This window comes from Trematomus bernacchii, unplaced genomic scaffold (assembly GCF_902827165.1).
Source record: "Trematomus bernacchii unplaced genomic scaffold, fTreBer1.1, whole genome shotgun sequence".
Lineage (NCBI taxonomy): Eukaryota > Metazoa > Chordata > Actinopteri > Perciformes > Nototheniidae > Trematomus > Trematomus bernacchii.
In genome coordinates, this window is record NW_022987564.1 from 8,502,514 (window position 1) to 8,526,992 (window position 24,479).

At 40.4% G+C, this 24,479-nt stretch overlaps 2 protein-coding genes across 2 annotated transcripts; one reads left to right on the forward strand and one right to left on the reverse strand.

The window, feature by feature from the left end:
* Window positions 1-131: 131 nt before the first annotated feature.
* Window positions 132-2,905, forward strand: LOC117477547 (aurora kinase A and ninein-interacting protein). The gene is made up of 4 exons (XM_034124226.1): window positions 132-248; window positions 633-745; window positions 883-1,039; window positions 1,443-2,905. Exons 2-4 carry the CDS (start codon window positions 653-655, stop codon window positions 2,486-2,488), a joined length of 1,296 nt encoding a protein of 431 aa, XP_033980117.1. The 5' UTR covers window positions 132-248; window positions 633-652; the 3' UTR covers window positions 2,489-2,905.
* cap2 (cyclase associated actin cytoskeleton regulatory protein 2) lies at window positions 2,827-23,041 on the reverse strand. The gene is made up of 13 exons (XM_034124224.1): window positions 22,806-23,041; window positions 17,512-17,639; window positions 17,307-17,407; window positions 14,869-14,946; window positions 10,651-10,794; window positions 9,761-9,846; window positions 9,148-9,253; window positions 5,427-5,607; window positions 4,825-4,988; window positions 4,611-4,734; window positions 4,440-4,522; window positions 3,943-4,083; window positions 2,827-3,741 (listed from the first exon to the last, which is right to left on the reverse strand). The coding sequence occupies exons 2-13, from the start codon at window positions 17,627-17,629 to the stop codon at window positions 3,658-3,660; spliced, it is 1,410 nt and encodes a 469-aa protein (XP_033980115.1). The 5' UTR covers window positions 17,630-17,639; window positions 22,806-23,041; the 3' UTR covers window positions 2,827-3,657.
* Between the last annotated feature and the right edge of the window lie 1,438 nt (window positions 23,042-24,479).

Consider the following 24,479-nt stretch of genomic DNA (forward strand, 5'->3'; position numbering starts at 1 on the left):
AAACGGTTCATGTTTGTGATATTTACATCTATCGTTTTAAAGCCTTTAGAGTAAAAAAACAATTTTAAGATTCGTTTATATTTTATAATTTTTACCCAGTCGAAATCAGCGGCAGCACATCGCCGAGGCGCGAGACTCAAACAAACGGAAGAGGACACATTTCTGAAGAAACGATTGTAAAGTCTAAGCTACACAAGTTTAAAGAAGGACAAACGAAAGCTAGAAACATCCCAGAGCCATTTTATGAGGTCAGTTCAAATCTAATATGATCACTTGTTTTATATTGAGAGCTAAAGTAAGGCATTTATAAATACAAATCACCTAACGTTAGCTGTTAGCGATGGTGGCTAACTGATAGTTAACACCGGTTGGTTACTTAGTTAGAAATGTGTTAAATGATGGTGTGATTAAATTAACAATAACAAATCGAACGGGATATTGCTCTTAAAGCAAACTGTATATTACTGTCGATGTAGTGCAAATAGTAATTCATTCATTTAATAATTTTGTAAATGTTACATGTTGTTTGACAAACTGTGGTATCAATGTTTTACATTTTTTATGCAATGATTTCTAGATTTCTAGATTACCTTATTGAACAACAGTATTTTGTTTTGTTGAATGTATTTCAGAGCTGTATTCCCCTCTTGCCATGAAGACCTCCAAACCATCTCTACAGACCTCCACCCAGGAGGAGTGTGGAGTTTGGCTGGACACTGTGCAGCTGAAAGGAAAAGCTAAGCAGGTGTGGAAACTAGCTTTTTAAATTCTTACTGAATAGCTATTTTGCTAGCTCTCTAAATAAAGGTGTGAATCAAGACATTTAATAGTGAGTATCTTAGTAGGATCTTTACTTACCTTTTTTTACATCTTGTGTTTTAGAAACGAGCCCCTCGTCCCATTTCTAAGCTGCTGAATCCCTTCACTGAGGGCAGGGGATACAGTTTGTCGGTGGCACTCAACTTCACTCAGACCAAAATGGAGATGCCGAAGACAAAACAGAGCGCTTTATCCACCTTCTTCACAGCTCAGCGCAGAGGTATGTTGCAAGATCCCTACTGCCATCAGGTTGTCAAGACATTTTCTTAGGATAGATATCATCTTATGTTAAATCAGGCCATTCAATTGAATGTTTATATTTATGTTACATAATTATTTAACCAGGTAAAAAGTCTCATTGAGATTAAAATCTCTTTTTCAAGAGCGACCTGGCCAAGAAGGGCAGCATGAACAAAGTTACAACAGATAAAACACAGACAATACAGGCAGACGAATACAGCGGTCGTAAAACACACATTAAATGGCACATTAACCAGTCAATATGCAAATAAACGAAACTATTATAAATCATTAAAAACTGGCACAATTTAAAACGACTTCAATTATGGGATATAGCAAACACATGTTAACATATTGTTTTTTTCTACCTATTCTGTCTGAAGTTCTCAATAAGATGACAACTTCTGAAGTGCCAAACACAGATCATCTGCAGCCTTCTTCATCAGCCGCCTCATCCACGCATGCCCTCACTGCACCCACGCCTGTGTTATCGGGAACAAAACGAAGACGTGAGATGGATCTTGAAATATCTGACTTACACAACTCTGACCCTTGTGTGTATCATGAGTGGGAAAGTGAAAATGTGGCTGAGCCTGAAGCATCAGAGTGGCAGGAACGGGAAGCAAGTCACACACATTCTCAAAACATGGACTGTGAATATGGAGATGAGCAGTTTGAGGAGATAAATCCACCACAGAGTAAGAGGAGGGTCACTGCAGCCTCCTCTTTCCCAGCTGACAGTCAACTTCCTCCTCAGGCGTGGAGTCAGGATCCGCTGCTCACATTTAGCCAATATTATGATGATGAATGTGACCAGATTAATGAGAAAAATACTACAGGGAAGAACTCTGAGCTAAGTTTCCCGTACAGTTTACAAAGTGAGGATGCCTTTGGTATTCAGATCGATGTGGAAGGTAGAACCTCGACTCAAAAATCCTTGAAAAACACTAATTCTTCTCAGATGGATGATGAGAAAGAAAACAGCAGGGTTTGGTCTTCTATGTCCCCAAAAAAGCACTCGGCTCTCTCTCATATTGAACCTCTTTCTTATCATAAATGGACAGAACCAAAAAGTGCATCACCTCAAAAACATATTCCTGTGCAGTCGTGGAAAAGGGCTGATAAAGAGGAGAGCCCTGAGTCACAGTTCAAGTGGACAAAACCAAGCACTCCTTTAAAAAAACGAGCGCCACAGCAGTCCCGCAGAGAGGTTGACGAGGACAGTCTGTCCATGTTGTTCACTCAGGACTCTGAAGGCTTCAGGGTGATCGCACACAGAGGTCTGCAAACCAGGAGTCCACTCAAAGATCAGAGTAACACAAACTCTGGGACGGGGAGAACGAGCGCTTACACATCTCTGGTGGAGGAGGAGGAAGACGAGATGCTCTTCACTCAAGACTCTCAGGGAAATATGGTGATCAAACACTGAAAGAAGCCTTTGACACACTCGTTATTTGAGCTTATATCTTGATAATTGATCTCTACTTTTTGTCTCCTCAAGTACTGAAACAGTTTTAAAAAGCTAAATTATGCTGTTTGTTTCCATAATGACCGCACTGACTTAAAAGCTACTTGAAAATGAAAATATTGAAACTTAATCTGTGACTGTCTTACCTCTCTTTATCTGTACATATTGTGGATTTTTCTTGATGTTTTTGTCTTTATCTGTTTTTCAATTTGGAGCTTCCTTGTCATTATTGTGATATTTCTCGTCTCTGATAGTGAAATATCTTGTTCTCTTTTGCAATAACACCATCAAGCAAGAACTGAGGGTTTTGGTTTTATTTGAAAAAGGATACACAATAACATCAAGTTGTTTCATGTAAATTAAACGTTTTGAAAAGCATTAGTGGTGTAAACGTCTCTTACATATGCTGGTGCCATGTGATACATTACTACAAAGTGATAGAGAGAGTAGGAAGTGCTCAAGTGGATATTTACTACTACTGTCAATTTTAAGAGTTTACAAATGTGCAGTGCTTGTAACTTGATGTCTAAATATTCATAGAAGTTAGTAATGAAGTGCTGACTGATTATACTGCATATATATATAGACTGCCAGTACAGTACTTCATGACTACATGATGCACATTATGCACATTAAGGAGTTACTAAGACACACTTAATTTGATGGAAAATATACCACATTGTCCCACACTTAACTCCAAGTGATGTTTGACTGTATGTGAACATTATATAACAGTTTCTCTAGAATAATGTATCTGCTGTGATCTAAATTGTGCTTTAACTCTCAGATAGTGAATTTAAAAAGAGCACAGTGGTTATAACGTTGAAATATAGTAGCTTGTTACATAAATGCCTTCATTGCTAGTGCGCAGACATGTAAGAAAAGTGGGACTTAAGTCTGAGCTGTCCATTTATTGTGTGGGGATGGGTTTTGTAGTGAAGATTAATAAACCTTATCACTGATTAAACTTGTCTTAATAGTTTCAAAGTGCTACAGAGATATGACATTACAAATTGAGAGACAACGAGCAGACCAAAAGTGAATCTGTTGCAGTAATCCCTTTGTATTTTGGACGGAGAGATTATAAAAAAAAAAGATAAAAACAAATGCTGAGGATAATGAAGCGACCATCAGCCTGCCATCTCAGTGGGCTCTGTCACCAGCCTGGAGCCGTTCCACACCGTCTTGAACTGCTCCGGTACTGGAAACTCCCTCTGTGGTACAACAAAGAAGAAAAAACATTTATTTAATTATATTTTCATAAATTATGAAAATAAAATTCAATACAAAGTCTAATGCATACTGAGAATGTTTCTTATTCATTGCAATGTGCCTTTGCATGAAAAGATCTGATTGGAAGAACCTTCCCAGTTCACACAGATCCCTCCCTGTCCCTTTCTATCTCAGACACTCACGTAGTCGTCGTCTTGTGGTACCAGGATGTTCATCTCGGAGCTCTTGGCACTGACGATGTCGCAGTTCAGAGAATCCTTGCTCAGGTAGACCTGGCAGCCCTCTGTCGTGTTGATGGAGATGGTGGGAACCTTTCCCAATACCTAAAGAAAGACATCTCGAAATGACTGATGTGGCAAAATGCATTGATATAAAAATAAAACTGATTGCAAAGTTTTGTAACAGAATACAATGAAAACAAGTGCCACCTGACACTGAAGGAGAATATAGCACAGCTGCTGCTTACATACAAAGTGAAGCTAAATGGTAGCCATCACAGCTGATGAGCATTGCTGTAATGCTGCATTCATGTGGTGCAAAAATAATCGAAAATCACCTGAAATCAGAAGAACTGCTACCAAACTCAAACATTTCGCCATCATATGTGAATACATCTGTTCAAGCAGATGCCCTAATGCCGGAATGTTATATCTGAAAGCCAATATTTTGTGTTTCTCACCTGTATTTGAATTGACTTGGAGTTGATGATCTCCACAATCCCAACCACGTTCTCAAAAACTAAACCCAGCTTCTTGCAGTTGTCTGGAGAGAGATGATACGTGTAAAGTAAGTCATATTCAGAAATGATTAATTAAATCTCACATTTCCAGTCTATTTTCAGGCCACTCACCAATGATGATGGAGTTAATTTTGCCCTTAATCTGCAGGGTGGAGTTGTTGCAGCCGAAGACGTAGACCACTTGTTTTAACTCCGTCTCCTCTATGACCAGGTCGTGTTCCTGCTCAAAGTTCTCCTACAACACAAGGGATTGGATTCAGTCAATAACATGTGACATACCATCATACAAAAAGGTTACTCTCTTAAAGAGAAACATTTGACGTACCACCCTCCATTTCTTCCCATCCAGCATCATCAGAGGGGGTCTTTTCTGGACGGTTGCCTTGGAGGAGTTCATGTTCCCCGGAGACTTTGTTTTGGTCGGTGCTGCTTGCGAACGCACATTTGGGTTCTTGTGGGTCTTCTTTTCCTCTGATACATGCTTTAGACCTATAGATTTAAAAAAAATGGAAGTGTATTTGCACATGCAGGAATGTAAGAATGAATTTATATATGTGTGAACTACCTCAGACATTTTAAACAAACAAATTGTAAAGAAAATATTATGTAAAATGTGTTATTCCTGTGGAAACGTTTTATTGTAACCTAAAGTTAATTTAATTGTCCAGTTCTCAACAAAACCACAACATAGAAGTCCTAACACAATAACAACAAAATGCCAAATGGAAGATAGGAAAATAATAAAAAAGATATGGGGGACATAGACTAAAAGTAAATACAAAGACTATCACAAAAAAAGCCATTAAGTGTATCATTGTTAATTGTCACACTTAATTCCTTTTAGTTTAATTGATTTAAGTCTGTCTAAAAAAGTCAAATTTGTATAATACTTAGTCCATGCTTTACTATAACCTTTCTTCAACCCACCTTTAGTGATGTCCATGCCCTGGTTGAGCTGGGCGAACAGTGCTGAGTGTGGGGGGGTACCCGCCTGAGGCTGGGAGTCATCAGTGAAGACCGGAGGTGGGCCGGGGGGAGGAGGGGGAGGTGGGGGAGGACAGGAGGGAGCGCTGGGGGGCTCAAAGATAGAAGGAGGAGCGATGGGACCCTGGAGGGTAGAGAAGAACAGGCTTTAAATGAAAGTAAACGCAGTGGTGACAGGTGGTTTATGAATGAAAGCTGCAGGGACATTTCTCTCCAGCAGAGGGAGTGTTGCACTAGAAATATATTGAAGCTTCCTGTCTTTTTGACCACATGGTGTATGAGATTGTTTTCTGAGTACATGGTATATGACACTTTTTACCAGTCCTAAGACCTTTATTTTCCTTTAGCTGCTTTTACTGTCTATATCTGTTTGTACTATGTGTTTATATGTTGTACCAGCTTATTCCCAGCTCTTTGTTATAGCTATATGATGTTTACACAGGGGGGAATATTCAAACCAACAACTAACTATAGGTCGTCATCAATTCAACAAATGGGAATATTCTAAATATCTTGTGCATTTCCCATACAGATTTACTAAAACAATTATTATGAGGGTAGCAAAAATCCAGGTGCTGGAGGAAAAAAAGGCCATCCTTTTGAGTGATGTTGTGTGTGAGCATGCCTGACTGTTAGATTGAGACATTCTACAATAAAACTTGTCTAGATCTTTTGATACAGTGCGCAGGTTTTTGTGTAGTTCTCTCAAAAATGAAAATCAACCTGACCTACTTTGCCTATTCGTAAACTTTGGCATCTCCGCTAGAATTTAAAATGAAGTTCAGTGGCTTTGAAAATTGTTGCTGACTGACTAAGTGGTAAATGTAATCAGTGCTCCTATCCAGTCCACATCAACGTGTCTAAAAAGAAGAGCTTCAACTGTTGAGATGTGTACAGTAGAAGTTCCCAGCTTTCTATCGACTACAGTGAAGAGAAGCAGACACACACACACACACATTTGCACACACAGACTGAAAACCTTGCACAGCTGCCAGAGACAGACACACACACCTATCACAGCGGTTCAAGCATTACGCGCTTCTGAGTGCAGCTGAGACTATTTGACCTTTGACCCGAGGCACATGTGTCGTGAATATCACTGCTGAACAATGCTGACCTGTTACACTAAACAGCTCAGCGCATACCACTGGATTAGGACCAGCAACGAGTGTGTGTGTGTGTGCGTTTGTACATGGTTGTAAAACAGTCTGACTACCTCTTTGTGTTCATGCCTGCTTGTGTGTGTGTCTGTGTGTATGGGTACACAAACAAGTTCTTCTGAAGCAGAGGGAAACCTATTTCCGCCCCCTTTTTATATTTTGAGGGGTGTTTAATCATAATTAATCAACAGAAAAGCACAATGAAGACTTCATCTCTGGTTTTGTGTTTTAATCGCTAATCTTTACTGTTTTTCAAAATGTTAAAAGGCCTTAACAATTCCAAATAAAATAGAAACCAAATGATTTTGCACAGACCTACTTTAGAATGGGTTGATTTTCTTTTTGTACTTTACTGCTCAGAGGCTGCCACAAATTGCTTACAGAGCACCGAGAGGACAATTTGAACAAATATTTAACAACTTGGTGACACAAATCAGAGGAGATTAGATACATCATTGTTGCCCCGCAGCAATGTTGGTGGTAATTGTTTGCATGGCAGATACAGTGCAAAATACTTTGTAAAAACGTGGCATTCAATAGAGATTAACTTGATTTTAGTAGGCTTATTTATGAAATATTATATTAACCATTGGAACTAATGGGACACTGTGTGTGTGTGTGTGTGTGTGTGTGTGTGTGTGTGTGTGTGTGTGTGTGTGTGTGTGTGTGTGTGTGTGTGTGTGTGTGTGTGTGTGTGTGTGTGTGTGTGTGTGTGTGTGCATGTGAGAGTATAAGCGTGTCACTAAACCCTGCCGGCCTGCAGATGACGGCTGTGTTAAAGCGGGACCAGCCCAGGTTTGGGTTACGGCTGGCTGTGTGACTCTTTGTCGGGGTTCTTCTGTGAAGAAAACATCCATTCAAGTAAACCCTGAGGACCACCTGTTAGTACCCCACACTCCCGTCCTTGTAGGCACACACACTCCGTCCCTCACACACACTTCAGCTCTGTCGTCTGACAGCGGCAGGGACAACAGCTGACACACACACAGCCACTGGAGGCTCTCAAGTTTCTGCTTGTAGAAAACACACACAGCTGTTGGGCATTAGCTTCACATCAGGCTTTAACCAAATCATTTAGAACGTTTAACATTTGGGGTCCTTTGCTTGGCTGGGGTAACCTTATCTCTCCTTCATGAATGATCTATATCTTGAAATTCATATCGTCTTATCAGATGTCACAGCCTCACACATCTACAGTCTCCCTCCATGCCCACCCTCTCACCCAGTTGCCCACTTTTAGCATTTTTCAGAAAAATTAGCAATGGATGGACTTGGTTTCAGACCTGGAAGTGAAGTTAAACTCAAACTTATCTTGCCATAAAGAATGGAGACAGGAGGAAAACCGCTAAAATATTCCTCCTAGCATTTGGGGAAGTCACTGGTCCAGGTCAAGAAAAAGTCCAACACATATTCCCTCGTCAAACCTTTAGTTTTTTAATCTCAAATCTTAGTCTCGCTGTTTATGTTGGTTTAGGTTTTTGATAGTAGCTACGCTGGCAGTTTCCCCCTGTTTCTAATGTTTTGCTATGCTAACCACGTTAAAGCTTGATAATTACGTACGGATATGAGTTTGGTATTTATCTACTAATTTCACTCTCAGCAAGAGCAAAATCAAATAAAAGTCAATACACATGTTTCCTAAAAGGACAAAAAATGGTTGTCCTTGAATTAATAAAGATGAGTCTGGCTTACAATAAATAAAAAGGGTCAAGTGTGCGTAAAATAATTTGGTTTCAAGCCATAATAATCTCTGGGATCTTGTGAGTGCAGAGGAGTCCCAGAGAAGACATCCATAAACAGAAATGTGTGGGAGTGACGGAGGTTTTGGGAGATCCACGGCGAACCCTCGGGTGCAGCTACTGGAGAGAAGCTCATTCATTCATGCTCTCTGCAGCGGTTTATGTAACCGGTTGCTCCATAACTAAAAATGGAAGTGTACTGCAAAAGCAGGAGTTAATTTGAGCTCCGATGTAAAAATATCTCAGCCTGCGAATGGAAACTAGATGAAAAGACAGCTAAGATAATAAACAAGTTGTTACAGCAGTAATTTATTGTTTTCAGGCATGTGTATGCAAAACTTGGAAAAAAGGGTCTGGAAGCACTCATTGAGAAATGTTGGGGCTGGCCTCACCCCGCTGCACCATGACTCGTGCTAGGTTGCGCATCAAAATGTGTATCTTTAAAGACGAGTCTTGCGCCATGGTTTTGAAATTGTAAAACCAATCTTGCAAAATACCAATATGTAGCTTTACATGGCTTCTCCTCTGACACCCCGTGTTTTAACCAAGAGTTACTCAAATTATATGGAAAGGCCCACCAAGCAAATTGACAGGAAATGTTCCCAAATGTGATAAATGAAGCTCTGGCAATCTAGCACCCTGTTTCTGATACTTAAAATACAGCAGCTAGTTCTGTGCCTTTCAGCATATAAAAAACCCCATACATTGGTAAATCATTAGATTTTTATCAGAGGGGCTCTTAACTTTGAGAGAAGAAGTACTCACGCTCATGCACCACTCCAGTCCTGTAGTGTGGTGCTCTTTGATGAAGGACTGCATCTCGGTCCAGATTCCAAGGTAGGAACGCACCCAGTCTACATGACGTTGGTCGCTGGGGGAAAAGGGGAGTTTGGTTAGACAAAGATATGATGGTCAGATGAAAACAGAGAGGAGAATGAGGTAAGCAGTGACGAAAAAAGGTGCAAAAGAAAAGGAAAGTAAGGATTGGTTAGAGCAGAACATCATGAACATCTAAAGTGAAGCATTTTACAGATTAAGAGAAGCAGTCTATTGTAGTCATAGAAATCTAACCTAATGCATCTTAGAAATAGAAGGTCATTTCTATTTAGAAAACCTTGCACCTGTGTAACAAGCGTTTTTACTTCCATGTATCATCACATCTAAACTTGAATTTGTAAGATCAGAAGTACAATTTGTGCTATTAGGCAATGTACTGCAAGTTATCCAAATCACTCCTAAACTAGAACTGCATGAAAAATGACCGCAAAATTCCAAGTATCACAAGGTCAAGATTGTCATTGTCTTAAATTAGGTTAAACATGGAAAATCAATGTTTTTGACGGAACATTTATTGTGCTGTGAAAAACTAGTTACTTACGTTTCCTTGTAGTCCTTCAGCACTCTGTTGGTGTAGAAGATGGCAGAATCATTCAGCTCCTTCACATATGGACCCGGCTTCTGACACTGAGAGACATTCATGCTCATTAGGAAACATTCATCTCAATGTTAGTATGGCAGAAACACTGTCAGACGTATCTGTCTTTCAGCAGATTTGTCTTCATGTGATAGTAACAAGCAGCAGAGCTCATAATGACATACAGTAGAGAGATGTTGGATATGACCTGTGTGGTAAAGGTCCGTCCTGACAGAAACACTGGGCAGAGTCAGCTCTCGAGGCTTTTCTTTGAGAACTCAAGTGGAAAATCTTTGATCTTAATCTAAATGATTTTCATCCCTAAACTCAAAGGACAGAGACTGATGAAAGGCAGATAGTGGGACACATGCTGTAAAACACAGTGGGCTGTGTTTATTTATACCTATCTGTCTGCGACATTGTTATAGTTTTAGCAGGAGATAACAAACATTCACATTTTCTTACATATTAGGTAAGAGAACTTAGATTTGTTTACTTAGAGTTGAACTTTTTTTGACTTTTTATGGTTTTACATGTGCGTGCCAATGTTCAAATACCATTTGTGTATCTTAGATGTTCAAAAAGTAAAACCTACTTTCAATTTAGGATGTTTTTTCCCCTTGTACATCATTTATATTGAAAGAAAGATGGATATTTTCCATGCCTACATTTTATTGAAGGTTAAAGTTTCCTTGAAGGAAGTTTATTTTATTCTTTTATATACACACGTGTTTTTTAAATGTTATTTTAGGCTGATACGCATCTTCTTACGTGTGTTGTCCTGTATACATTTGTGTGTTTTTATGCTGTATACATTTGTGTGTTTTATACTGTGTAATGCTCATCTTCCTCACCACAGCCACCCAGCCCAGAGCGGGGATGCTCTCGCTGACGGCCGAAAGGTGGTTGAAAAGGTTGCTGCCGCGGTTTCGCTCACGGAAGCTCTGGATCTCATGGATGTGATCCGAAATCGGCTTCAGCAGGTCTTTCAGCTCCATCTGCAGATGAAGAATATGTGGGCAGAATATTTAAACTTGTAAACAGCATGTTACACTAAAATTCAATCACAAAGAAAACTTGTAAAAGCTACCAAAGATTATAACTTCTTAAGCAAAACATGATAGCTGTTTCAGATTCTTTTCATTTCCAAACACCAGCATTGTTTCCCGGCCTACTCATACCTAGCCTGCTCTTGATGCCAGTCACTAATTCCTAAACTATACTAGAGGACAGCAACCCATTTTATTAGCCAGAGTTTTTTTTCCATTGGATTTTCCAGATCTCAGCTACATAACGTCTCCCAGCACTCGGCTCCCCTCCCCATCGCTCCGTTCCTACAAAACATTCCTGGGTTCATGGGGAGATCCCTCTGTCCTTGTAAGGCATACCGCTCCTGCAGTGTTTACAGTTTACCTTTCACACATGCAGCCACACACACATGGCTCCGGGAACACAGTGTTTCATTGTGGGAATTACTGCTCTGATCTGCAGGGAAAATAGCTATGTGAAATATTTAATGAGCTGTGACCAAAGCTGTTTATTCAGATGAGAAGTTGCAGAAGACTTATTTATTGGAGTAGTGGATTGATTGCATTCATTAAGATAGGCCAGTGTATTTGCTTTCATAATATCTGTCTATTTAAGTTATATGATGTAGGGTACGGTATAACTAGCCGTAAAGTGTATGTAGCGATTCCACAGTTAATTGATGTGTGTAAGTGAGTGTCAAGAAGCAGTTTTAATGTGTAGTGTACATAGATGTAGATGTCAGGTGATGCTGAATAAGAAAAGACAGCTCCTATGCTGCGTGCAAAGGAGAAATAGAAATAGTCCTCCTTTTTTCAACCTAATTCTTCCCTCGATGAGATGCACATGATCTCCATAAGCTGAGATGGACGCTCCTTTCTCTGATCATACAGCTGATTTTATTCTCACTAAATCCAGCTGATATTGGTGTGAGAGCAGCTTTGAAGCAAAAACAGATAGCATACAGATGTAGGGGTTGCTATGTAAGGATGATTTGAGGTAACATGAATTTGAGTCTAAATCAGGAACAGGAAATGTCCTCTACTTCTGCAACCAACAATTACTTGTAACCCTAACCATCATAGATAATTTTTTCATTTATGGCATGTTTAAACTAATTAATTGATTACCAAATAGCGACAAATCAACTAATCTTTTTAGCTCCACAATTAATGTGAAAATACAAACAACTGACTCTCAGAGCCGTCTGTCCTTCTCTAACTTCCACAACAACAACGTCATCATATGTTGTGAGGTAGAGTGTGGACTTCCCCTCACTCATGCTGCAGTGAGAAGCGAGACAAATATATTCGCTATATTCCCGAGTGACTTGTTAACTGAAAATGTTTTGGCAAATATACATGCTGGCATCAAGTTAGTACAGATTTTACAATTTTCCATGTAAAACCCTTCAGCTATTACTAGCTCAGGACAATGTTGATGATTTGTATACATCTTCTAGCACAGCTGAACAAACACTAATGCATTCTTAAACACAGAGAAATATACATTACTTTTACAAACATATCTCAGAAGCTACATCTGCTGGTTGTAATAGCTAAATTATGGAAAGAGCCAGTATAGCTGTTTCCTGCTGTTGTAGTCTTTATGCTAAGCTAATAGGGTGAAAGCTGTAGCGTTTTCTTCAAGAATTCAAGGTAACACTGGGCGAATGGTTCATATACTAATGGTGATTTTGAGAGTTAGGTATTCCTTTGAAGTCACTGCATTAGGAAATGTTAATGACGTACGGTTGAACTAAAAAGGAAATAATCTCTGAACAAAGATGATAAAATTGGGGCAGAGACACAGACAAACAGGAAGAGAATGAGCATTGGATCACATTCTTTGATAGGCAGTGTGTTACAATGGAACAGCGTATCTTGACTTCCTAAGCAGTGGATCAAAAGCGGAGAAGCGACAACGGGAAAACAACTGTAACTGGGAAAGTCTGCAAGTCTGAACTGCCAGACACAAGTTAACAGGCCAACTTGAGGTCACATGGGAGAGAGGCTTACTTTCTTTCACTCTAACTCTCACACACACACACACATACTGACAACAGGCTCAAATATAGAACATGCCCATAAAAAGTCAGAGAGCACAACAGGGGCTGCGCTGCAGAGAAAGGCCAGAAGTTTGTAATCTGTATGTGTGCGTGTGTGTGTGTGTGTGTGTGTGTGTGTGTGTGTGTGTGTGTGTGTGTGTGTGTGTGTGTGTGTGTGTGTGTGTGTGTGTGTGTGTGTGTGTGTGTGGAGAGGAGAGGCTGCACTGGTCAGAGTCTCACACACTTTTCCTTCTCTGACTGATCTGTATCGAGGAACTCAGTTATAGACATGAATGTGTGAGTGAAGTGTGTGTTTGTTTGTGAATGTTTTTCCGGAAATGGTTTGTAGTGGTGGTAGTTGGTGCGAATATTCAGCGCATGTGTGTGTGCATGTGTGTGTGCGTGTGCGTGTGTGTGTGCTCTGAAGGGTTTATTGTGGGTCATGTTGACAGTAAGTAAAGAAACTGATGTCCCAACCATGTCGAGCTGCAGCAGCCCCGACTCAACAATGACTTTTCCCACATATCATTCTTTTATTTGGCTTTGTAGCAAACAGAAACATGACTCTGGGTTGCATCAGTAATCTGAGCTAAACTGGTATCTACCACTGTATTGGTGAGTATAATTGGTGAAGATAAAACATGGGTTTGTTCGCATAAAGCAGCTACATCGCCCATATGTCCATATTAGCTTATACTTTAAGAATGTTGTAACTAGCAGGTGAGACAATCCCTCGTGATATTTTGATAACTTTAGCCTGTATCTAGCAAAAAAACTAAAACTTATTGGAGTGCAGTCAGCCAAAAATAATTTAGTGATGATAACTTTTTGTTATGACAGCAGCTAAAGGGACTACATTCAGGCCCTGTCTACATTACTTTTTGAAAACATGTATTTTTCCACTCTGTCCGCACAATCTTTGTTTTAAAATGTTGTTTTAAATTTAAATATATAAATCTCTAAAAAGTTTCGTAATCTCTGCACATGTGAACACATCTGTGTAAATGCACACCGGGTATCAGTACATGTGTTTGGCGATCACGTGAGTATAGAGGTGTTCTGGCTTTTCGTCATACGGCAGTGGGCAGGGTTACATCTAAAGTAGGTTGGGGAGAAAGCCATAGACGCTGACCTGACAGATAGAGAGTAATCACTTCCTGTTACACACACACACACACACACACACACACACACACACACACACACACACACACACACACACACACACACACACACACACACACACACACACACACACACACACACACACACACACACACACACACACACACACACACACACACACACAGAGAGCTCTCTCTCCCACCCCCCTTTCTCTGTACGTGAACATGCTGGGAATGTGTTGTATTAGCGTTTTCTTAGTCAAAGAGCCGTGTAATCCCTCTGTGAACGGCCCGGCCCGCTGGGGAACACAGGAGGGAGGACGCACACTGACACACAGAGCTGAGATAATGATCACTTTTATGGTAAATGAGAAACATTTGATGCCGTTTGAAACAGAATGACATGAGAGTTGCATCCCCTGCTGCAGTTAGCTTAGCAACACAAACAACAGTCGCCAATCATAATGATAAGATCTAGTCACATGACAAAATCAACAAATACCAACAGCAATAATGGCAGTGGGAAAATCATGATAATGTTACTTTAACTGTTGTCAATGTTTTGGTAGATAACATGGTGGCACACATGATTTCTGTTGCAAATAAAACACCAATAAATAACTTTTTAACTATTGTTTGCCATCCAGTAAAAGTGGTCTGGTTTTACCTAACAGTAAACTTCCCTCAAAAAATAGAATCTAATTTTACAGTCTTACACAGGACTCAGAGTTAAGGGTAAAGTGTCAAAAAAGAACTGGCACATAGGCATATTTTCTAGAGTTAAGGTTTCTAAATCAATCCTTTTATTTATTATGCATTATGTAATCAAAGGTCTAGTCAATCATTCTATTATAATCACCATCAGTACGTCGTACCTGTGCAGGTTGCCGGTGAGTGGCCACCATCTTGAGGAAAGTTCTCTGGGTCTGCAGTGCGGTGTTCACCATGTCCGCCTGTCAATCATAAAGAAAAAAGGTTAAATAGGTTTGGATTATAATACGTGTAACAAGCAGCATGTGTAGTGAAAAAAAACAAAAAGGCAGCAAAGATACTTGTTTAGGTTCACTAAAAGATCAATGTTTGGTTTAAAAAGTGTTTTACGATATTTAAGGGAAGTTTCACAAGCCGTAGTTTGAATCAGTGAAAAATATTCACGTTATTTTCTATTTACCGGTAGTATAGTTTCATGGTGCACAAACAGACTTGCCCTTAACATTTTTCCACTTTGACTCATGAGTGCATGAATCCCTTATACAATATATTACCTTGCTCCTTAGATTACTTTATTAATGTCACTATTTTTGGTGACTTTATCAGATTCTGAGTGTTTTATCCGGCCCAGATGTCAAGCAACAGTCCTCTTTAACCCACCTGTCGTTTACCTGTGAGCATCTCAACCTTTGCCCCCACAGGAGGCGCCTAATCCCTGTGTTTTTAGTTCACTTCCTGCAATTGGGTCAGTTTATGTTCTCACTGCAATTGAACCACATGAGGGTTTGCTTGCTCTGAAACCCCTCTCACAATCAGTCTCAGCTGATTGTTTTGGCCCAAACTAGATGTTCACAACGGACAAACTAAAGAAGGTTTGATGAAAACGGACTTATATTGGCTTTTGAAAGTGGCTTAATTCATGGAACTAAAACAAAACAAGTCAACTTTGATTTTTCCTTTCACATGGGACACGAACACCAGTCTCCTGGCTGTCGGTGCAGTGTTTGTGTAACTCCTTCACCCCCCCTACGTGCCTATGTAAGCAAACTTCTATGGACTTTAATTTAAAATGAATTTGTTAACATAAAAAAATAAACCTAAGAGAAAATACGTTTCCCTCAAATTGTGATTGACAGTTTGTGTGTGCATGATTGTGTATTCTGAACATAGAGAATATATCAGTGCATGACATTCTTTCAATCTCTTTCGTTTATGCTTTCATCGTGTTCTCCCAAGCTTATTGAAATCCAGGCTGTGAATCTGTCTGTCTTACACATACAAAAGAAAAAAGAGTCACGCACGCTGGCCCGCACACACACACACACACATATATATATATATATATACACACACTCTCAGGGTTCGTCTCAGCCAGCTGGGTCCTGTGTGTGTCTGAGACCTGCAGTCGCGGGCCAAGGGAACCACCGGGGAGGCTTTGTCCATAAAAGGAGCTCTGCAAACTTAGAGAAATCACCTCTGGCTCTCGCTCACACACTCTCCCTCTTTCTCATCCTGTCCAGTGATGGGACGCAGAGATACAGACTTTCTTTCAAGGAACAGAGGAAGATAAACCAACATTTTCTTCTGGGATTTCTGTCTGCCCGCCTTTAGTCTTCACTCCCTGTTGTTCTGGATTTATTCAGCTATTATTGCCAACTGGCTGACCACAAAACACACAAGTCCTCTGATGGGAGTACAGGTCATTACCAAAAAGGAAACAGTGCTCCACTAGCGGTTTGATAAATGAAAGTAAGGTCGTAGTTCAATCATACTCCCACCCTTGGCTTTGTAGTGGACATGAAACCTTGGGCGATGGACCTCCCAAACTCAAACATCACCGTCCTTCAGCCTTCAGCGCAGCACTTCTTTAAGTGAGATCAAAAGCAGAACAATCCATGTTTGTTTAGAAATGTGCAACCAATCAAATGATGGTTTGGCACAGACAGACTGCACTAGTGGCTGCACATTATCCATCTGTGCTCCCACTGAGAAAACATTTCAAACTGAGAATTTCAGAAAATGGGGGGCCACATCTGGAATTACATCTGGAGTTAAATTGGTAGTCCAACAATTAGTATTTCTCTGAGTATTGTTGATGGACTTTGAAGGGACAGCTTTTAGATGTTTTTAATACTGAACTTTGTATGTAAAGTTGGTAGAGAGGGACTTGTATAATGACCTTCAAAGATCAATAAATAATGTTGCATTTGCATCTTTACTACAAAGAGTGTTTGTTAACTGCAGTTTCTTGAATTGTTGTCTTTTTAGGAGACAAATCTGTACTAAAAAGCAGACTAAATGATTATCCTGATGGCAAGAACCTCTTACTGACAGAACAGGAGTCTTCACACTAGAAAATGCTCACACAAACAAGTATTTAATTACCACCAGATGAGCGGCAGGCTCTTCTACAGACTTGTATAGAGAATATATTTCAGTCTAAGTAGTGCCTGCCATCTTTATCTCAGGCTGTAGCAGCTTGTTTGTTTTTCGTTAATAATTGAAGGTCACTCATGAGTCAATCAACTCCTATCTTCTCTCGCTGAACAATATAAGGACGTTATTTAGAGAGACTTTGGTGCATAAATCAAACACAACTTACATGTTTCTCCACCACGCTTCCTATGGCTCTGCTGTAGTTCATGTACTCTGACACTGGACCTCTCAGCAGGACGTCAAAGGCCTCCATACACCGAGACAGACCTGCAGACACAAGAGGGAGAGATTAAAGCTCTCATGTCCATCTTTCACTTCAATCTTTAACCTGTTGATACAAAAGAAGTTGAGTATCATTGAAGCAGACTTGCCTCCATCGATGCCATTGGTACAGTCCCCATTAGCCATGCCGTTGGACACCTGCATGGTGATGGACATTTTCTCCAGGCGAGTCACAGCTCGCTCCAGCCGCTCCACTAATCCTTCCATGGTGACAAACCTGGAAACAAAGGAACAGTTACTTGAGATGTACTGTGAGCTCACTAGTATAATGTTTTCATTTTGTGATACATGAAATTGTGTTTTTCCATCTTCCACATCACTATGGAGGGAAGAATCACTATTCAACTTCCCCATGCTGCTGCTCCTTAAAGAGCTGTGTCATTACAGAGTGTAATTTAGTTGATGCATTGGGCTTATTATGAACACTGTCTCGGTTTGAGCTGCCTGGTCCTCTGCCACAGACACAACCGCTGCTATGTAAGGATCACAAATTGGATCAAGCAGGGAAAGAAAGCAACTGGAGTCAGACTGAGAGGAGGGAGATTGAGTACAGTGGAGAACATTTAGAAAACCGGTGACAACACCTGACAATAGAAACAATAGAAATCCATGTTTTCGTTTGGGTCCAAAATAATCACATACAATAAATAAATGTATACGCACAGAAAATACACTTTATACATAATTGGGAAATTGTCACTAAACTTTTAAATCACATAACTTGCGCTTTTTCAGCATAATAATGCTCAATAGGGGAAATGGAATAGATATCTTATTTTTGTATTTAATATTGAGCAACATCTATGTCCCAGGATGGCATCAGTGACCTTGTAAAATCTCCAAATAACATTTCCACATGTTTATATATGCCTCATCGTGAGGCAATGCAGCGGTCAGTCAACAGATTGGAATTCAACCCAGCATCTCGCAGCATGTTTAGACAAACTGCTGGTTAACACGCTCGTCCTAAACTGACACCTGCTACCTCCAGGACCCACACACAATCCTATTGTGTGAGTTATAATCTGTTTATTTGCTTTACATATGATCTATAAAAAAAACACCAGGAGGCTCTGTGTTGCATTAATATGTCAGCTATGACTGGATTGTTTTCCCTGTCTGTAATCTTTGTGAATTATGTCTTGTAATTATGAGCTAGGAGCGGCTAAAATGTCCTGATGGGCGTCATCGAGCCGTCTCTCTGGAGAGTCAGATGCCTGTCGCAGGAATCAGCTGCTATTTCTGCTCTCTGGGTCACAACAGCTCTAAAACCTGGAGAGCTATGTCCCAATCTGCTCCATGTTTTTTTATTTATTTTTTTATTAGAAAAGTTTAACCCTCCGGTATCACTCTGGACATTATTGTCCCGATTCCCGAATGACTAATTAGGGTAGTGCATTTGAATGATACCGGAGTGTGAAGTTAATTAAATGCATGATGTTCATATTTTTGGAAACAATTTCTCTTAGGCCTTCTGTACAATTGTTATAGTTAGTCTTGTAGTGAGCAATGTTTTCTGGTAACATTATAACATTGTAGATCAGGTTAAGTGTATATGTGCAACATTTCAAGTAAACTGTGTTTTGAATAGCAGAAAAATAAAATAAATGCTACAATACAAACGTTTATCCTGACGATTTGTTAATATTTACATCCAATGACTAATGTCAATGAGAAAGTGAGAAACCTGTGACTCTTCAACAATGACTGAAACCCTATACAATAAAGTGTGTCTAGAAAGTTGTACTCTGTGGCACTAAAGTTAAATGTGTATTCTTTAAAATGTTGGAAACTGTATTTCTTTAGGAGCCAAAACATTGAATCCATTAACAAATTACCGTTGATCATCAGAAAAGGGATCTGCTATAACAATGAATAATTTGTTATTATTCAAGCAAAAAGGGGGTGTTTTCTTTTTAAAGAATTGGGATAGGCAGTTTTCTTGTTCTGATGTTGTATAGATAATCAAAAATGAAACCTAGAGACCATCCAACTCCCGTACTACCAGCTCAGACTTCACACATCTCTGAATTCTTCAATCATTTTGATCTAAACACCTATAACGTTTTTGTGACTGCCTCCTACATGGACGTGACATTATTGCAGTGACAGAAATCATACACACACAATGGCTGGCTGGTAATAATGACCTATTGCAGCTTTTAATTTAATGCATTTAATAGAGGACAACTACTCTATTTGCTCAAGTACAAAACACTCCACTTAATCACTGTCACACTCAATAATAATAAAGAGATTAAGAACCATGAGACAAAAACAGCCGGCGTCTGCACTGATTGCATTCATTGTCAGCCAGCCAAATTCTCCATGGCAATGCAAAGCCATGGCCAATAATGCTCTTTTAACTTTTCATAACCTCTTAATACATTCAGCCCATCAAGGAAACTGAAGGGGAACAGAAAGACACTCAGAAAATGTATGGGACAAAGACTGTCAAACACAAGACAACCTCAAAATGTTGCAGTCAATGGAGTTCATCTATCAGTAATTTGCAGCTGTTATATTAAGTGGACTTTAGCGGACTTTAGCCCCAGTGAATGAAAACATTATTCCCTCTGTTCCTGCAGACAGGTGGGCAGCAGCGTTTGTCACAAAAAGTCCCCAACCGACAGCTGAGAAAGCACAAATGTTCCTGCAGTGGAAAGATATTACTGACTTTACCCTGAACCGCGTGTCTCCTGAACCCACTGGCCTGGTATCTGATCTTTGGGGCTATATCGGGCCTCAGTCTGCAGCTATAGTAGGACTCTCTGACTGTAGGCTATTCTGATGCAGGTCTCGAAAGTACTGTACTGTATAAATTCATTCGAGTAAACATGGAAATATCTGTTAAAACTGTTTATCTGTAGTGTTTGTGCTACAGGCAGAGTCAAAGATCTTTTTCAATGGGTCATTTTGGGCGATTTCTTTCCCCCAATGTGTGAAATTTAGAAGACTTTACATACATGACCACACATTTCCTTGCCCCCTTGATTGTGTTTTATGCAGAAAATGTTACTACTGGCAATAGGCGCGTTCACACCGGAGTACTTTTCCCCGTACTTTTCCCATTTAGTTCCGTTAGTACCCCTTATTTTGCGTTCACACCAAAAAGAGTACTTAGTGCCGGGAACTTTTACCCCCATTTGTAGTGCCTGCTAGAGAGGTGGTACTATCCTGGGGAGAAAAAAGTACCAATTTCTATTGGCTGGGCGAATTGCAAACCACGCCCCGTAAAACTCTGAAAAGTTTTGTGAAGCCGCCATTGTATTTGCTGGCATTAGCATTATTAGCATTAGCATTAGCCCCGCGCACCAACGGAGAGAGAATAACTTATGGCAACACAAAAAAAAACATAGAAGAGGTGGAGTGATGAGGAGATGTCGGCGTTCTGGCGATTTACTCGGAAGGCTTCAGTAGACGCTGCTGGGAGTCCCAGCAGCTTCTACTGAAGCCAGTCCCCAACTCCGGGGACTTCCGGCCGGGGACTTCGGGTGGCAGTATACGCCGTGAAGTGGTTTGCGGCCTGCCAGTAAACCCAAAGCAGAAGAAGACGAAGTGACGTTAGCGGCTCATTTGCGTAATCTTCCCTCAGGGAACTTATTTCGGTGTGAACGCGATCTGTACCATGGGGGTACTAAGTGCCGGGGCACTAAGTGCCGGGGCACTAAGTGCCGGCACTTAGTACGGCAAAGTACTTGGTGTGAAAGCGGCTAATGGCTTCAGGTGCTACAGTTGTTTATACAGCTACTAAACAGGAAGCTGTGACATCATCGGTATGTTAGTCAAAGTCTTCGTATTTGTATCTACTTTCAAAAACACTATGGTTTCTTGTTTTATGTTGATATTTCTTTTACATAGCTGAAAGTGGACATCTTCCTTTAATTCAACTGACAAAAACGATGTTTAAATTATTCTGCAAGTAAATAGGCGATATTATCTGCCAAATATATTGTGACAGTAGAAAAACTATGATATCAATATAATGTGGACCTAATGGTGAAGAGTCAATAGGCGCGTTCACACCAAGTACTTTGCCGTATTTAGTGCCGGCACTCTTACTTATTACCCCAGGGCATTTAGTACAGATCGCGTTCACACCGGAATAAATTCCCTGAGGGAAGATTACGCAAATGAGCCGCTGACGTCACTTCGTCTTCTTCTGCTTTGGGTTTACTGGCAGGCCGCAAAGAACTTCACGGCGTATACTGCCACCCGGAGTCCCCGGCCGGAAGTCCCCGGAGTTGGGGACTGGCTTCAGTAGACGCTGCTGGGACTCCCAGCAGCGTCTACTGAAGCCTTCCGAGTAAATCGCCAGAACGCCGACACCTCCTCATCTCCACCGCTCCCATGTTTTATTTTGTGTTGCCATAGTTAGTCTCTCTGCGTTTGTGCACTGGGCGAATGCTAATGCTAATAATGCTAATTCCAAGATAATAAAATGGCGGCTCTACAAAACATTTCAGAGTTGTACGGGGCGTGGTTTGCAATTCGCCCAGCCAATCAGAACTGGGGCACTTTTTCCCCCCAGGAAAGTACCGTCTCTCAGCAGGCACTAAAAATGGGGGTAAAAGTTCCCGAGATTAAGTGCTCTTTTTGGTGTGAACGCGACATAAGGGGTACTAACGGAACTAAACGCGAAAAGTACGGTGAAAAGTACTCCGGTGTGAACGCGGCTAATGTCACTTAAAGAACCATTTAAAGCTGTTGTGGACATGTTCATCATTTGATATGACCCTAATCAGCAGAAAGGATCAATGGGATTTCCTTTTTTTCAGAGCACAGTACTTCCGGTCAATGGTTACTCAAAAGTTGTTTCTCAAAAGGTGAGTTTAGCCAAAGTTTATCTCAACATCTAAGCCAACATAGACATGTGATACTATCATCAAAAGCTGTAGATGAACTTCGAGCTAAGATTGTTTGTAAAAAGAAATACTTTGAAATTCGGAACATGTACAGCCTATAATGCATAATAGCCTATAACATAAACAGGCAGCTTGAATCTCTATTGTCTGATTACAGGTGGTGTTCACGCGGCACTCACAGGTCAAAGATGACGCGTCATAATAAAACATGACATAGCACACTGCTGGCATGCTGACAGCACTTTCACCGCCCCTCAAATCTGAGGCATCACACCTCAACATCACCGTTTCTCCAGAAGAAACGACATGTAAGAAAACAAAATCACCCTTAACATGACATCACTCAGTGTTCTTATAGCCTACTGTAAGAAACCATGGTGCGCGAAGGGAGCAGGTGAAGATGACTTTGTTTGGACATGTCTGCTACTCTGCGACACCCCAATATCCCTCCGCCCCACCAAGAAAATGTACCAAACACCAAACTCAGTAACAAACTCGTCATAAAAAAAACAACTTACCTCCCTCCTCTGGTTCGCTTTTTGCAGATGTTTTCTTAGGACTCTCAATATCCCGGGAAGAGTTCGTGTCTGTGTGCTGCGGTCCCCTCCTGCCTCCCAGCCCCGTCACTCAGCTGTCTCTTCCGGGAAGTCCTAAATAAGCCACACGGTGAACCTGAGAGAGGGACCGTGACTCAGTGCCGCAGTGTCTCCTCTCTCCGCGGCTCACGAGCTTTTACCTCGCAGGCAACATGGCAGCCTCAGACAGAGTCGCTAAAAATAGTTATTGACGCTGTGGCGAAGTCTGCATGAGGGGAATGGACCTGAATGTACAGGGAAGTCTTCATCATCTTCATCCAGTGAAGTCGAGCCAAGGTTTGACCCCTAACTTTGGTAATCCCCCTTTTAAAATCTCCCCTTAAATGCAATATTATATTAGTTCCCAAGCAGGTTTTATATTCTGGATAAATTAGAGCCTTTAATAAGTCAACAGGTGGACTGCATTTTTATTTTATAGCAGACATTTTCTTTCAAATGCACAGGTGAAAGTTATAACAGTTATAGCTGCATTCCACTTGCCAGTATGCACCAAATGTCCTGGTTTGGTGCATGTTGGCTCTCTGGGACACTTAGGGAAAGTCATGCTAAGGTTATTAAATTCACCTGTGCTTTATATGTCAAAATGTCCAATTTAATTTCCAAGATCAACCAGGTTCAAAGGAGTACTCAACTGATTAATGATTGCAAGTTCTGTGATTATTGATAGCAATGTAAAGAAAATTGTCCGTGGGTGCAGCAGAGGCCAATATTTGTTTGACTCAAAGACACAAGTAGCATACTGCAAATAACTTTACATTTCAACTTTACATTTTTGGTCCTTGAAAGGCAATTGGTTTTTGCAGCAAGACAAGACAATAAAATGTCAATACAATTATTTTACTGTATGGGCGCATACATGAATGCAACAGTGTGAACAGTGCTTCACTTCATGAAGACAGTATTTTGACTGGGACTACTAACACAAAGATTATTCTGCTTGCAACTTTTTTTTTTAAATCGCTCTTAAATGCAAAATGGACATTCAATAGTTTGAAATCCTTTCATAAACAGCAGATGACTAACATATCCATCCCTAAACCCTAACATGTTGACTATGTGGGGTGATACACGTTAGTTCAATGCAGGAAATACATAATTTATAAAGGTATGATACAGTGAGACCAAGAATTAAGATATTTCAGAGCTTCTTAATTTCTCAATGAGGCTTTTGGTAGGCTCAATATTACATTTGTAATTAAACCCAACGTTTGTTTTAAAACTGATACAACTTCTGATTATTCTTATTATTGGTGTATAACAGACAGGTAATGCTTTTAATCTGACTATTTACTATTCGTTAACAAAGACTCTAGTTACAAGGTATAAATAAAAGATAGTTAGAACGTAGGGCTGACTTTAGTAAACTGATCCTGGGTGCCACGTCAAAGTCTTATCAAAACTTCATCACAGCTCTGCATCATCAGTTAAATAAAGTAACAGCTTTAATTGTTATCATGGTGTCAGATGCTATGATAGCACCTGTTTTTACCCATAAGGCTTTGTTGTGACCATGCTGTGTCATGATCACGTGACCCCACTATAGTTTTAGGTTTCACCAAGGCCCAAAATACTCCCTGGAGCCGAGTGGCAGAGACA

Bases quoted from the DNA above. Each gene is read 5' to 3' on its own strand.
- LOC117477547 (XM_034124226.1), top strand. From the start codon at position 653: ATGAAGACCTCCAAACCATCTCTACAGACCTCCACCCAGGAGGAGTGT. The intron at 746-882 runs GTGTGGAAACTA...CTTGTGTTTTAG, and splicing joins TGAAAGGAAAAGCTAAGCAG to AAACGAGCCCCTCGTCCCAT. The intron at 1,040-1,442 runs GTATGTTGCAAG...TTCTGTCTGAAG, and splicing joins CTTCACAGCTCAGCGCAGAG to TTCTCAATAAGATGACAACT.
- cap2 (XM_034124224.1), bottom strand. From the start codon at position 17,629: ATGGAAGGATTAGTGGAGCGGCTGGAGCGAGCTGTGACTCGCCTGGAG. The intron at 17,408-17,511 runs GCAAGTCTGCTT...TTGTGTCTGCAG, and splicing joins TACCAATGGCATCGATGGAG to GTCTGTCTCGGTGTATGGAG. The intron at 10,795-14,868 runs GTACGACGTACT...CTTCATCTGCAG, and splicing joins CTCACCGGCAACCTGCACAG to ATGGAGCTGAAAGACCTGCT.